The sequence below is a fragment of the Anomalospiza imberbis genome, chromosome 18, assembly GCF_031753505.1.
Source record: "Anomalospiza imberbis isolate Cuckoo-Finch-1a 21T00152 chromosome 18, ASM3175350v1, whole genome shotgun sequence".
NCBI lineage: Eukaryota > Metazoa > Chordata > Aves > Passeriformes > Viduidae > Anomalospiza > Anomalospiza imberbis.
In genome coordinates, this window is record NC_089698.1 from 4,472,331 (window position 1) to 4,486,997 (window position 14,667).

Below are 14,667 nucleotides of genomic sequence, written 5' to 3' on the forward strand. Positions count from 1 at the left end.
GCCAGGACTGCCCACTGTGGCCACCCAGTCGGGTGAAAGCCAAGTTTATTGTTTTCACCCAAGACCCAGCCTAGAAGCAGAGCAGCTCAGCTCCTCATTCGATTATGAAGCAGGAGCCGCCACCTCCGCCTCTCCCAAGGAGCGATAATGAAACATATTCATCCCTCACCCTGGGGAAATACTTAAACCACAATATGAGAGATGTATGTAAATCACATTTAAACGGAGACGGTGCCGTTAACGCTGACGGCGACTCATCAAGTTGGAAGATGAAGTGTCCCCTCTGCTGCCAAAGCATTTGCTGAGAGAGCAGGGCTGCCCCTAGGGCCCTGGCCAGGGTCTCTGTCAGTGTGACCGTGTCATCATGCCACTGGTGGTCACCCAAAGCGCTCCTTCACACCCGCACAACGTCCAGCTGCTACAGGAACGCTCACCACTGCAGGCGGCTGGGAGCGGGAGGAGGAAAGGAGTTACACAGGGGTGATGGATGGGATGGGGTGAGGATGGGAATGGGATGGGGATCCATGGGCATGGGCGAGGGACGGGAGGGGGTGGGGCACGGATGTTATGGGGGTGCGGAGAGCCGGTTTGCCTCGGCCCAGTAGTGGCCACATCCCTGAGCTCGGGGTGCGGGATCAACCCGGCCCGGGCTCCCCGCGCCCGCCGGGCCCGGGCCCGCATCGCGCGGTGTGTGCTGCCCTCCAGAGGAGTGACCGTGCACCGCATCCCTGCACCGCATCCCTGCACCGCACCTGGGCATCGCAACCGTGCACTGCACCTGTGCATTGTAACCATGCATCACACCTGTGCATTGTAACCATGCACCGCACCTGTGCATTGTAACCGTGCACCGCACCTGTGCATTGTAACCATGCATCACACCTGTGCATCGTAACCATGCATCACACCTGTGCATCGTAACCATGCACTGCACCTGGGCATCGTAACCATGCACCGCACCTGTGCATTGTAACCATGCATCACACCTGGGCATCGTAACCGTGCACTGCACCTGTGCAGCGTAACCATGCACTGCACCTGTGCATTGTAACCATGCACCGCACCTGGGCATCGTAACCATGCACTGCACCTGGGCATCGTAACCGTGCACTGCACCTGTGCATTGTAACCATGCACCGCACCTGGGCATCATAACCATGCACTGCACCTGTGCATTGTAACCATGCATCACACCTGGGCATCATAACCGTGTACTGCACCTGGGCATCGTAACCGTGCACTGCACCTGTGCATTGTAACCATGTGTCACACCTGGGCATTGTAACCATGCACTGCACCTGTGCAGCGTAACCATGCACTGCACCTGTGCAGCGTAACCATGCATCACACCTGTGCATCGTAACCGTGCACCGCACCTGGGCATTGTAACCATGCATCACACCTGGGCATTGTAACCGTGCACTGCACCTGTGCAGCGTATCCATGCACCGCACCTGGGCATCATCACATCCCTGTACCGCACCTGTGCACCACGGCCCTGCACCACGGCCCCGCACCACACCTGAGCTCAGCACGATGGGTGACCATGCCCAAAGGCACGGCGTGGCTTGGCACGGTTTGGCATGGCACGGCCACGGAGCAGGCAGCTCCTCCATCCGAGCCCTGCCGGCAGCCTGGCTCTCCCATGCGGAATCAGCCAGTGCCAGGAGGAGGTGGCGGTGGCGGGTCAGTCTTTATTACTAAATAAATAATCGTATAAATCTTGTGCAAAACTCCGTGGCAAAATCATCGGCCTCGGCGGGGGCCGTGCTCCCCACCCTCGGCCCGGGCCGAGGCTCCTGGCACGGCACAGCTCGGCCCGGCACAGCGAGGTGAAGCGGTGGCACCGGTGAGAGCCGAGACCGCGGGCAGCGCTGGGGCAGCGCCGGGCCCCCCATCCGGGCTGGACACCCGCCGGGACAGCGGCTGCCGGAGGGACAGAGGCTGCGCGAATCCCTGAGGAGCAGACAAGCACCATCCAGCTCAGTCGCCGTTCCAGAGCCGCTCCAGGGGCCCGGGCAGAGTCCATCAGCTGCCAGTGCTGCCGTGCTAGAGCGGGGAGCTCGGGGCATGGCCGTGCCGCCGCTCCCGCGGCTCCGCTGTGCCTATGGTCCCCAGGGGCACCACCACCTCCTCTGGCGGGCAGCTCTTGTTCAGCTCCACCACGCGTGGCACCACCGTCGACCACCGATCTGTGGAGAGGGTGGGAGATGCACAAAGCCGGGAGCCTGTGGCTGCTCCCCAGACCCCCAGATCTGCTCCTGGGGCTCATCAGAGGCTGCAAGCAGCATCCTGAGGGATGTCCCAGCCCACAGCACGGCGCTCACCTCTTCGCAGCCGGCCCATGGTGTGGGAGAAGCCGTAGTACTGGTATGTGTCATTCTTGCCCGGGTCCTCACTGATGATGCCCAGATTCTGGTTCCAGTGGGACCAGTTCACCTCGTCCACCCTGTGGGGAAGGTCAGACCCGCAGGGGCTGCACGGAGCGCCCGGGAGCCGGGGCAGGAGCTCCAGCACTCACCAACAATACCAGCTGCCTCCAGACCACTACAAAGCACCCAGCAAATGAGTGCACAGTGCCAGCCCCCCAAAAATGCTGCTGGGAGAGGCTCAGCTGCTCCCCAGCCTCCAAGGGTGCCCACCTTTACCTGAAGCACCAGCGGCGGTCAGGGGTCCCGTCCGTGCCCTTCCCCACAGTGACCATCTCCCCCGAGCGGAAGGCTTTCCGCAGGAACACTGGGAAGGAGCGCTCAATGTCCAGGATGGTGGTGGCCCACTGCCAGGGACACCAGGGACTGCTTGAGCATGGAGGTGCCTTGCCCATGGAGCTCAAGCTGCGTCGATGCTGCAGCCTCCCAGACACAGGCAGCTCCTGGAGCCCCCATCCCGCCACCCCCAGGGTGGTACCTGCAGCTTCCAGATGTGCTTGCTCTCCTTGGAGACTTGGCCCACAGTCTCGCCCATGAGGGCGATAAGCATGTTGAGGAGGAGCACAAAGGTGAGGATGATGTAGGTGACAAGGAGGATGATGAAGACACCGGGGTATTTGGCGCTCTCGAGCATCTCCAGGTCGCCCATGCCGATGGTGAGCTTGAAGAGGTCGAGCAGGAAGGTGCTGAAGGTCTGGCTGTCCCGGCAGGATGGGTAGGTGGGCACTGTGCAGTTGGACTTCTCGCTGCAGGACTCACTGCTGGGACACGGGTTGAGGAGGGACACCAGGGCTGGGGGAGAAGGGACAGGGACAGTGAGTCCGCAGGGGCAACGGCAAGGACAGGATCCACAATGGGCCCCAGTGTGGCTCCATGCTGGCTGAGACCTTCTCCACCATGGGAGGAGGCAAAGGTTGAGCCTGTGGGCAGGTGGGATGGAGCTGGGAGTCTGCAGCCCCCTGCCCAGCCGTGCTGAGCCACAGGACTTGTCCTTCGCCCAGCCAGGGGATCTGGCTCGTTACCTGATGCATAGCCAATCATGAAGAGCAGGTAGACCAGGAGGAAGCGGAACAAGTCTTTGAAGAGGATCTGAAAGTGATGGAGAGGAGGGTGAGGTGTGCTGGACCTCACATCATCATCAAGCTGTGCCACTGGCACAACTGAGCTGCGAGCAGGGCGGTGGAGAGCCACAGGAACCCTTCACGAAGCCTGGAGGGACCTCTTGAGGTTGCACTTCCACAGGAGGATCATCCCTGGAGAAGGACAAGACCCACGACCCCAGCAGACCTTCTGGATCATGATGCTGTAGGTCCCCGTCAGCTTGAGCCCGCGGGTGAAGTACAGGGCGTTCATCCAGCCCAGGACCAGCGCGAAGACCATGACAGCCAGGTAGGCCTCGATGCCACCCAGGTACAGCCCCGCCGTGACAATCACCAGCACCGAGTAGATGAAGCTGGAGGAGAGCTGGGGTCAGACCCTGCAGCCACAAGTCTGGGGGATACAGTGGCTTGTGGTGGCCCTGGGGTTCCCCACGTACTAGAGCAGCTGGAAGGAGCCATCTATGAAGAAGGAGTTCACACCCGGGCACTTCTTCATGAACAGGTCTTTAATCTGTGGGAGAGAGGCAGAGGCTGGAGGGTCTCAAGTGGCAGAGTCCCCATGGCTGAGGCCACTTTGGCAGGGGTGGATGCCTCAGGAGGTGGGGCTGTCACCCTTGAAGACCCCAAGAGTTCAGTGGCCCCACAGGAGCACCCCCTGCCTTGCCACACTGACGTTTGTGCAGAAGAAGAGGATTCCAGTGAGGAGGGTGATGATCTCCCCGGCCAGGCGCAGGTAGTCGGCGGTGCTGGTGTAGGGGTAGGGCGGCTGCGGGGAGAGGACAGAGCTGAGCTGTTTCCCCATCCCCTGGGACAGAGACGCAGCAGACCCCCCTGCAAGGCAGTGCTGGCCCGTGGGGCTGTGCCAGCGTGGGGACTCACGGGGCCTTCCATGGGGCGGTAGTAGGCGACGAGGGTGAAGATGATCATGGCGCTGAGGTAGGAGACCACGCTGATGTAGAAGGAGACAGCCCCAAACTTGCGCCACTTGTCCCTCAGCAGCTCGTTGATGGGCTCCACGGCCAGCATCTCGTGGCGGTTCTGGCGGGACATGGCTGCTGACAGAGGGGACAGGGCCACCCGGTCCCCTCCAGACCCCTCCCAGTCCCCCCCAGCCCTGCACACCTCGATCTTGCTGTTGTAGACGAGGATCTCCAGCACGGACACCTCCTCCCCGCAGGTGTCCAGCGAGGAGAGGTCGTAGAGGGAGGAGTAGACGGGACCATACGCCCAGTCCTTGAACTTCCGGGAGAGGTGCCGGGCATCCTCGTCCGTGATCTCCCGCCGAATGATGTGCTGGAAGATCTGCCAGAGGGAGGGAGGACTGCTACCCACAGACCTGGCCCCACCTGCTTGGGGCACCCTGCTCTCCTCCTACCCCATCCTGGGTGCACCCCCCAACCCACTCCCTGCACCCCAGTGGGCTCAGGATGCTCCCAGGCACTCCTGGGGTGATGCAGACAGTCACAGCTCTGCAGGATGCTGCAGCTTTTGCACTTTTGGTGACTCCCCTGCCTGCCCCACCAGAGGCCAAGGGCAGGTCAGGGGACAAGGTGAGCTGTGTGAGGGTCTGGAGTTAATAGGGAAAGGGCCAGAATGCAAAGGGGTGTTAATTAGCCAGGTTAATAGGGCTGCACATCCAGGTTTCCACCAGCATCTGCAGAGAGAAGCCGTACATGCACTGAGTGTGACAGGGCTCAGCAGGGATGGCAGGGACACGTCCCCCAACATGGGGGGACACCGTACCCCGATCTTGCCGGTCTTGGCTGCCATCATGAGCGGGGAGAGGCCGTCGTTGTTGAGCAGAGCCTCCAGGTTGGTGTCGGGGAAGAGCTTGGCGCACTTGACGAGGAGCAGGTCGTACATCTTGGTGACAAACTTGGTGTTCTCGCGGGTGTTGTCGGCGATGGCCACCAGGGCGTGCAGCACGGTGTTGCCGCGGGAGTCCTGGCGCCGCAGGTCCGCCTGCTTGTGCCCGTTCTCCGTCAGGTAGTGCACGATGTGCGGCTGGTTGGTGCAGGCGGCCAGCGAGAGGGGCAGCTCACCTGTGGGGACAACACCGCGGCTCCTGTCACCCCTTCCCTGCTGCGGGGACACCTTGGGGCGCAGCCCCCCGGGTCCCTCCCTGCTCACCGAAGTAGAAGTAGCCGCCCTCGCCCTTGGGCTGGAAGAAGCGGCCGCGGGCCTGGGCATGGACGTCTGCTCCCTTCTCCACCAGCAGCTCCACATAGTGCTTGCAGCGGCGCTCAATGGCGATGTGCAGGGCTGTCTGACCTGGGCCACCACCGCCCGTCAGCCACCGCCTTGCCCCGGGACATCCCCTGCGTCCCAGCCTTCCCAGGTCCCTTCTCCGGTCCCTGAACCACCCCAGTGTCCCCCATGCCCAGGCGGGGCCAGCAGTGGCCCCACGCCCCCCACCTCGGTAGTAGACGTCCCTGAAGGGCGAGTTGATGAACTCCCGCATGTTTCCCGTCTTCTCGGCGATGTCCAGGAGCACGGGGATGGTGTCGTTCTTGCCCCCGCTCAGGTTGAGCAGGGCTTTGGGCAGGCAGGTCTTTCCCGTGGAGGGCTCTGCGAGTGGAGGGTGCTGAGGGGGGGCCAGGGCAAACCCCTGAGGCCTCTGGCTCCCCACGCCAGAGCTGTGCATCTCCATCCCCCAGGGATACAGGGATCGCCAGTGGCCATGGCACAGCCCTGGCACCAGGGCAAGGAACAGCCAGGTCCTCACCTCGGAACTCCTCGTCTGTGAGGCGCTTCTTGTGGGTGAGCAGGAAGGAGAGAAGCCCATCCAGGCCGGCCGGGGACCCCCGGGAGACGATGTCGAAGAGGATGGGCCTGTTGAAGACCTTGAGGACGGGGGGCGGGTCGGGAGCCGGCCCCTTTGCGGCGGGCGGCTGCTTCCTGCGGGAGAAACGCCAGCGCTGGGAATAGGGGCCGCTGCCTCGGCTTCCCCCATCTGTGCAACGAGCTTGAGCGTGCTCAGCCACTGGGGACAGGCACGTGGGGACACCTCCCGGCCGGGGTCACCTGTGAGGTCAGGGCAGCCTCCTCACGCACAGCAGCCCAGCGCTCCCAGTGCCTTGCCAGCTCCCGCCCAGGTGCTGCAGCGCCGGGGGCCCCCAGCTGTGCCCCCCGGGAGGGACGGGCCACGGGCTTGTCACGCTCCGGCACCACGGGTGAAGCCAGACCGGTCGGAGCAGTCGGCAGCAGGGGGGGATGGACCGGCGGCAGCTCCGGGCACCGGCAGTGGGGGCAGCACGTTTGGCGGCTGCCCCAGCCGGCGATTTCCAGTCTGAGGGCTCACGGGGCATCCTGGCCCCCTCCACCCACCTCCACGGGGGAGCATCCCGCTCTCCTAAGCCCGTTGCACCCCTGGGTGGGGACACTGGCGGGCCGCCCCAGGTGCCTGACACAGAGGGGCATTGTGCGTCCGGCCGCGGGCTGCCCCCCCGGCTCCGGTTTCCTGGCGCGGGCAGGGTGGAGGCCCTCCTGAAAAGCCCTTTCATGCCGCAGCCAGACGTTCGCACCGGCCAGGGGAGCGGCCGGGCGCACAGAGCCTCTTTCATGGCGCCCGTAAGGGGGAAGGGGAGCGCGCTCCCGACCCCGCGGTACCGGGGGCTGCGGAGCCCCACCACGGCATGGCACAACCCGGCGCTGCCACTGGGACTCACTGGGAGCTGCTCCCTGTGCGCGGCACCTCTGACCAAAGCACCCCAAAGTGCCGCTCCAAGGTCCGCCCACGTCCCCAGCTACTGAACATCCCCATCCCCACCGGGGTGTCCCCCACGGAACATCTCCATCCCCACCGGCGTGTCCCCCACGGAACATCTCCATCCCCACCGGCGTGTCCCCCACGGAACATCCTCATCCCCACCGGGGTGCCCCCACCCCAGCACTCCCCGCCGCACCGGGGGGCGCGGGGGTCCCGTACTCACTCCGCGACTCTCCTGCGCCAGCGCTTGTTCTCGCTGGGGTGGTGGCGGTAGGTGCCGTAGTCAAAGAGGGAGTCCATGGGGGCTTTCTTGGGCGCGGGGACCACGGGGGACTCGTAGATGGTGGCCTCCAGCAGTTCCATGGGTTTCGGGGCGCCTTTCCGAAAGGCCCCGTGGAATTTCATGCGGAGGTTTTGCTTTCCATCCCCGGCGCCGGGGGGACCCCGGGCTGCCTCGGCGGGGCTCGGGGTGTCCTCGCTCTCGAACAGGTTGGCCAGAGAGGAGAGCGGGAAGGATTCGTTCTGGAGGGAGCCGTCCTCCCCCGCGCCCTCCCCGGCATCGCGCGGGGCGTCTTCGCTGTCTGCCATGGTCCCTGCCCGGAGGGACGGACACGACTGACCTGCCTGGCTGGCTGTGAGCCCCGGCTCCTTCCACGACAGCAGGAGACCTGGCAGAGGAAAACCCCGTGTCACCCCCAAAAGACCCTCCCCATCCTCTCCCCGGGGCTCCGAGCCCCGCGACGGGACAGGTCCCACACCCACCCTTGGCAGAGGTTGGGGCCGGCAGGACACGCTGTAGCTCAGAGTCTCCCGGCCGGTCCTGTCCTGCCTTGTCCTGGCTCTCCTCGGCACCCACCTACCCGCTGCGGGGACCCCTCACGTCTGCGGGGGCCCCTCCGGCTGCGGCGCTGCCGTGCTGGGCGAGGGCGAGCCCGGCCCCGCTGCGGTCAGCCGGGGTGCAGCCCAGGACAGGGCACAGAGCAGACCCTGTGCGTTGCGATCTGCCGCCCAAGGAAAGAAAACATTCCTTGGGATACTCCCCACATCCAAGGAAGCGTCCAGGGAAGCGCCCAGAGGCAGCAGGAGCTGCCACCGCAGCAGGGCTGGGACCGGGGCCAGGGCTGCTCCTGATGCTCCACAACCCGGAGGGGCTCGGATCTGGGCACCGGGAGGGGATGGGCGCGGCACGGGGGGAGTTGCAGCCCGCGGGAGGGCAGGAGCAGCGGCTGGGACAAGAAATTACGGGTTTAGGTTGCCCAGAGGGACGTGGAGATGAAGGAGAGACGTGCCATCAGCGCGGCCAGCAGAGCACTGTACCGTGTCACCGCGTCCTGCCCGCCGCGTCCGGGACACGGACAGGTGACTGATCCCAGGCACTCCCCCAGCCCCGCTTTCCACCCAAAACCCTCCGGCCAAACCCAGCAGCGTTAGGGCTCAGCACGGCTCCCGCCTGCGGGGATCTTAGCCCTCCCGGGACAGAAAAAGCAGCGGGAAACGTGTCATTTTGTGCTGGGCTGAAGCTCTGTGCGACAAGCCACAGTGGCAGGCTGGGCTCTGTCGGGAGGGGCTCGAATGAGGCAGCGGGTCCTGGCAGCCACGCGGTGCTCCCGTGGGCACGGGGGATGAGGGTGGCAAACGGCCCCAAACCCTGCAGCGACAGGGAGGGGGCTCAGGCAGAGGTCCCTTCTCCCTGCCACCCTTGGGGACACCCGGCGGGGCTGGTGCAGCCCTGGGGGACACTCAGAAAGGACAGTGCAGCCCTGGGGGACACAGAGCTGGCAGTTTCTCCTCTTTGCTGACTTTCCTGCCATCCTCATCTCTGCAAGAAATTCCACAAGCACCTGCCATAGCCCGCAGGTCCCACATCCCGAGCCCGTGCAAACAGGGGCCCTCGCATGGCCGGTTTGACCTTAGAAAAGGGAGAAGAGGGAATTGCCAAGCACACGGACCCTGCGGGCAGGGAATGGGGACAGAGCACCTGATCTATCCAAACTGTGCTGGCACCCGGAAAAGTGCAGCTTTAGGGAAAACCCGGGCACGCACCGGCTGTCCCACACCTGCTGTAACTGGCCGGGACTGAAGCTTGTGTGGGAAATGAGGGACTCAGGGCTGGTGCCGTCAGCGCGGGTGCTGCCAGGAAAGGTGCTGTCACAGGGGTTTGATTTGGCCCCTTGGTTATTTGGGTTTGGATTTTTCAGACTTCCTCACCTCCTGGAACAACTGAGTCAAGGCACAGCTCTCGCAACCAACACAAACCCCACCTGTGCTCCCACCTCTTCCCAGCATCCCACCAAGGTACCTCCCAGCTGGATCAGTGTCCCCAGTCAGTGCCCACTCCTGCCCACCAGGGGAGCACGGACGCTGTCACCAACGCCGGGATGTGCAGGGACATCCATGGGTGGGCGGCAGGGAGGGTGTCCTATGACATTAAAGGGTGATCCGGTGGGAGTGAATCACTGAAACCACAGCCGGTTCTTGTCGGAAATCCTCATCCCGAGTGATGCAGCTGCTTCCCAAAATCATCCTCACTGCTGGGCCCCTGCTCACCTCGGCAACAGCCAGGAGCTCCGTGTGGGCAGCATGGGGGATTCGGAGGCGGTGGGAGCCCCCTCCTCAAAGCTCTGCCTGGGAACCCACCCGGCACCTCAATCTCAGACCATGAGTCCCCAGGCTGTCTGGACAGTGCCGGGGCATCCATAAGGGTCCCCCTGGTCCTGCCCAGCTTAGCCCTCAACCCCGGCCTCACCTGGGGTCTCCATCCTGCCCCGGTCCCCGTGTGCTGCCCGGAGAGCCCCATCCTGCCCCAGTTTCCGTGTCTCCGCACAGGAGGCTCCATCCAGCCCCGGTCCCCGTGTCCCGGCCCGTCCCACTCCCGGTCGTGCCCCCCGCTGCCCGCTCCCCCGGTTCCGTACCGCGAAAGGTCCCGTGGAAAGTCCCGTAGGCTCCGGCGCCGCCGAGTCGCCCGGGGCCGGTCCCCAGAGCGGCCCCTCCCCGCCCCGGCCCCGGCTCCAGCGACGGAGGCGCCACCGGGACCCGCCCTCGGGATCGGCCCCCGCCCGCCCCTCCCCGTCCCCGGGCAGTCTCCCGGGAGCACCGGCCACAAAACAGCCCAGAAGGAACAGCCCCATAATACCCTTCAAAAAATAAGCCCTCAGGAAAAACGTCTCTGGCACAGCCCTCCCAAAGAACAACTCCAAAAACCCTCCCATAAACAGCCTTCCCCAGGACACAGCTTCAAAACAGCCTCCCAGGAACAGCTCCAAAACATCCTCCTCAAAACAGCTCCCCTAGGAAAAAAAAAAAAAAAACAAAACACAACAAAAAAACAAAAACCCGAACCTCCCTACCCAAAACAGCCCTGCCAGGAGAAGCCCCAAAACACCTTCCCTAAAACAGTCTCCCCAAACACCCTTTGGGGCTGACACAGCTCCAAATGAGGCTCCCAGGCCACGGGTACTGTCAGTTTTTATTAATTGCTGCTCCCGCCGGGGCTCGGGAGGCGAGGGGGGCTCGTAAGGCACCGCAAACACCGCGGGGACAGTCCCTGGTTTCTGAATCCCAGCACAGGGGCTTGATCCCACGCCAGCACTGGAGGAGTTGGGATCACCCGGGAAAGTCATCAGCTCCTCCTCCATGGGCATCATTCCGGACTATCCAGTGCCAATCAACACGAGGTGCCCGTTGGTGGGTTCCAGGCACAGTCCGAGTGCCACTTCAGTCATCAGCAGGACACTTCATTCCCTGCCCCACTGAAGACAGGAATCCAGGAGTTGGGACTAGAAACACTTGTTCTTCCTCTTGGGAAATCCAAGGGTGACACCCACAACTGTTTTATTGCCGTATTCTTAATAGAAAGTTAATTGCTGTTATTTTTTGGTTAGAAAAGACGTTATCCACTGCAGATCCAGACAGGAATAGAAGTCACCAGAGAGCTGGGAGCCACCCCAGCTGCCTCAGTGATGAAGACATAGGTAACACCCATCACACGTTATTTAATCTGTGCCAATCCTCTGCCAGCTTTAGGCTTTGTAGCTCAGCTCAGCATTCATCTTCGTGTACATCTCATAAATTGCATCCAGGATTGGAGTGACCCTCGTGAGAAACTGGTGGATTTTTTCTATGCTTTCCTCTTCCTTGACTTCTTTACCCTTCTCCAAGGCCTTCAGCAAATCGGATTTGTAGGGAAGAGCGTAGACCGAGCCCTATAAAACAGGGAGAGGGTGTTTGATTCCCACAAACCCAGCAGAGACCATGGGTTGGGTTGTTCCTATGTGCCAACGCTGTGGAATCTGCAGACACTTGTCAGTGCACGGGAACAGCCTTAGGGATGGTGGCTGGATGCTTGGAGAGGGAGGGAATGCTCACCGTGAAGAGCTTCTGCAGCATCCAGCCGTGGTATTTCTTCAGTGCGATCTCGTAAGCCTTCAAGGCGTTCACTCGGATGAGGTTGGGATGCTCCTCATCCCTCTCACCATCAGAGATGCTCTGCAGCAACACCAGAATGAATTTCAGACCCCTGGGAGAAGAGCAGAGATGTTGGGCTCAGGGAAGTGGATGCTGCTTCCCAGCTTCCAGCCTGGTGTTTCCAAGCATCCCAAAAACCCACAGTCCTGGCAGTGCATCCCTCTTGCAGAGCTGGTGCCTGTCCCTGTGTGCACATCCAGAGAAGAGAGAGAGAAGGGCTGGATGGAGCTCCCAGGGCAGGATGGAACCCCCAGGTGATGCCAGGGCTGAGCTAGGCAGGGTCAGGTGCAGCCCCGTGGATCCTCCAGGCACTGCAGGCTCCTGACCTGTCCCATTTGTGGGCTCATGCTCTGAGGTTGGATTCCCCTGTGCATTCCCGGGGGGCAGATTTGAGGAGGGGGTTCCCAAGAGCTGTGCTCCCCAAACACAGCACCCCAGCTGCCCAGCCCCAGCCCACAGGGACCAGCCCAGCACACGCAGCCTCCATTTGGAGCTCTCCAGCTCCCCACATGCCAGGACACAGCCGGAGCAGCTCCCGACGCCGTGAGTCACCTTTTCAACCACATCAGTGCCAGCGTCGCGCCTGTCTTGGGCCAGGCCGAGCCGTGCAGCTCCTTCTCCACCTCCAGGATGTTCTGCAGCGTTTTGAACTTGGCAGGGTTGGAGTCATAAACCGCCCGGATTTTCTGAGGGCAGAAAAGGGGATTGGAACTCGGGAGCAGGGACTTCAGGCAGGAGCTCTGGGAATAAACCTGTGACCGGGTGAGCCACTGCTGAGACCAAAGTCCCCGTGGGAAGAAAAGCCTTTTGAAACACCTCCAGTCCCACAGATCTCTCCCCAGGGATTCTCCTCTCTGAGCCCTCCCGAGTCTCTTCCTACCTTTATATTTCCAGTCAGGTCTGCTTTGACCGGGGAGTAGACGATGGGAGTCCCCAGGCAATCTGTGGAGACAGGGAGGGAGGACAGTTAGACATTGGTGACACAGGGGACACCACAGACTTCCCGTAACCAACAGGTTTCACTTTAAGCACAGCCCTGACAATGAGACTAGGAAAGGATCTCTGAGCTTCGTACATGGCTGTTGGCCCTTGGGACAGCCCTGCCACCTACTACGGCCCCAGCAGTGACCCTGAATCCCCCTGGCTGCCGGACACAGCCCTGGCAGAACGTCCTGGAACAGCCTGACCGGCACCGGACACTGCCCGTCCGCAGGCAGGCAGCCCCACGTCCTGCCCTTCCGGGGCTGCCACACAATAGCTGACATTGTGGAGGGCAGCGGGCACATTGTGCCACGAGGGCGGCCACGCCGAACACCCACCCATGTCCCGACACGGGGTGGGGTCCATGGGTGGGATGCCTCTGGATGGGGTGCTCCAGGGGACGGCAGGACGCTTCCCAACAGGGCTGCTCGGCAGGTTTGACAGGATCGTGATGCAACCCCGGCCCTGGCAGAGCAGCCAAGCCCGGCGTGAGCCCTGGATCAGGTAGGGGCGTCACCACCCAGACCTGGGAAGGGGGCACCCCGGAGCGGCTGAGCCCGCAGCAGGCCTGGTCCCAGCCCGCATCTCCCAGCCCCGGCCACCCCGGTCTCACCGAAGAACGGCGGCAGGTGCGCCACGGCCTCCAGGAAGGGCAAGGTCTCGATCTGCTTATCAGCCGGCAGCGGCTTGAACTCGTGTTCCAGCAGCAGCGCCATGACTGACGCTCCGCCGCCCCTTTCCCCCTCACCGCTCCCCGGCTGAGGGGGCACTGAGGCAGCGGGGGCCGACCCGGCAGCGCGCCCACGCCACGCTCCGCCCCCCTCCGCTCCGACCAATGGCTGTGCACCTCCCGTACGGCCGGTGCGCAGCCATTGGTCGGAGCGGAGGGGGGCGGGACTTTCTGGCAAGTAGGAGGCCACGCCCCCATCGCCCCCTCAGACTCGGGGCCTGGCCGTGCCCGGGTCCGTGCGCTGCCCCGGCCGCGTTCCGAGCGCCAGGCGGGCCGGCGTTAATTATTCACCGGAGATAAATATTTTATAGGGAACAGATGGAAAACAAACCTCCACGCGCGGGAGTGATGACACACCTCAGTGAGGGGTTGGGTGGGAAAATGACACCGAGCGGGGACACGGAGAGGTGAAGAAGAGGTGGGAGCGGAGGGAGGCTCAGCCCATCCGCTGCGTGGGGAGCGGACTTGCCGGTGACAGGGCCCCAGATGCGGTCTTTTTACCGGTTATTCTGGAAAAACAGGTCGTGGGGCGTTAGCGATCGGTGGCTGGCAGGGCGGGTGCGGATACAAGGCGGGTGCGGGGAGCTGCGGGTCACCGGCGGGGGCTGCCGGCTGGTGCCGCCTCCCTCCCCGCTGCCAGCCTCCCGCGGTGCCCGGAGCCCGTCCTGAGAGATGCCCGGATCCCATCCCGGGACGCTTGAAGCCCCTCCCGAGGTGCCAGGAGCCAGTTCCGCGGTGCCTGCGGCGCCCCGAGCCCATCCCAGGGCGCTCGGAGCCTGTCCCGGGATGTCCAGCGCTCACTTCGGGATGCCCGGAGTCCCTCTCGGGATGCCCAGTCCGTTCCGGGATGCCCTGAGCCATCTCGGGATGCCCGCAGCCCCTCCGGCGGTGCCCGGGCTTGTCCCGGGTCACGCAGCGGCCGGTCCGGTTGGGTTCGCTGCGGGCGGCGCCGCGCTGGTGGCCTGCCAAGGCGGGCAGAAACAGAAACCTTCAACCCCTGAAATATTTACAGCGCCACAAACCCCGCGGTGCTGCGCGCTCCGAGCCGGCACAGCGGCACCGCGCCCGGCCCGGGCTCTGTCCGCACATCCTGCGAGCGCTCGGGGCGCGGCGGTACCGCCGGGCCGGGTCGGAGCGAACCGAGCCCCGCCGCCGCTCCATCTCCCGGCCCTCCCGCCTCGCCTCCCTCTCTCCCCGCCTCCCTCCGTCGGTCCCCGCCTCCCTCCGTGCTCGCGGAGCCCGTCTCGCCGTGTC

General features: G+C 63.6%; 2 protein-coding genes across 3 annotated transcripts; both read right to left on the reverse strand.

Moving 5' to 3' along the window:
- Positions 1-1,869: 1,869 nt before the first annotated feature.
- Positions 1,870-10,276, reverse strand: TRPV4 (transient receptor potential cation channel subfamily V member 4). 2 transcript variants are annotated; one of them, XM_068208638.1, is made up of 16 exons: positions 10,151-10,276; positions 7,462-7,906; positions 6,255-6,427; positions 5,945-6,097; positions 5,660-5,800; positions 5,273-5,571; positions 4,652-4,831; positions 4,409-4,567; positions 4,203-4,295; positions 3,967-4,040; positions 3,717-3,882; positions 3,452-3,518; positions 2,908-3,221; positions 2,649-2,776; positions 2,328-2,449; positions 1,870-2,192 (listed from the first exon to the last, which is right to left on the reverse strand). In XM_068208638.1, exons 2-16 carry the CDS (start codon positions 7,824-7,826, stop codon positions 2,050-2,052), a joined length of 2,577 nt encoding a protein of 858 aa, XP_068064739.1. In that variant the 5' UTR covers positions 7,827-7,906; positions 10,151-10,276; the 3' UTR covers positions 1,870-2,049. The 2 variants fall into 2 exon arrangements, with proteins under 2 accessions (XP_068064739.1, XP_068064738.1); XM_068208637.1 differs by lacking the exon at positions 10,151-10,276 and adding an exon at positions 9,985-10,129.
- Positions 10,277-11,008: 732 nt separating this feature from the next.
- GLTP (glycolipid transfer protein) lies at positions 11,009-13,494 on the reverse strand. Its single transcript, XM_068208639.1, has 5 exons — positions 13,297-13,494; positions 12,583-12,644; positions 12,255-12,388; positions 11,604-11,754; positions 11,009-11,440 (listed from the first exon to the last, which is right to left on the reverse strand). The coding sequence occupies exons 1-5, from the start codon at positions 13,397-13,399 to the stop codon at positions 11,258-11,260; spliced, it is 633 nt and encodes a 210-aa protein (XP_068064740.1). The 5' UTR covers positions 13,400-13,494; the 3' UTR covers positions 11,009-11,257.
- Between the last annotated feature and the right edge of the window lie 1,173 nt (positions 13,495-14,667).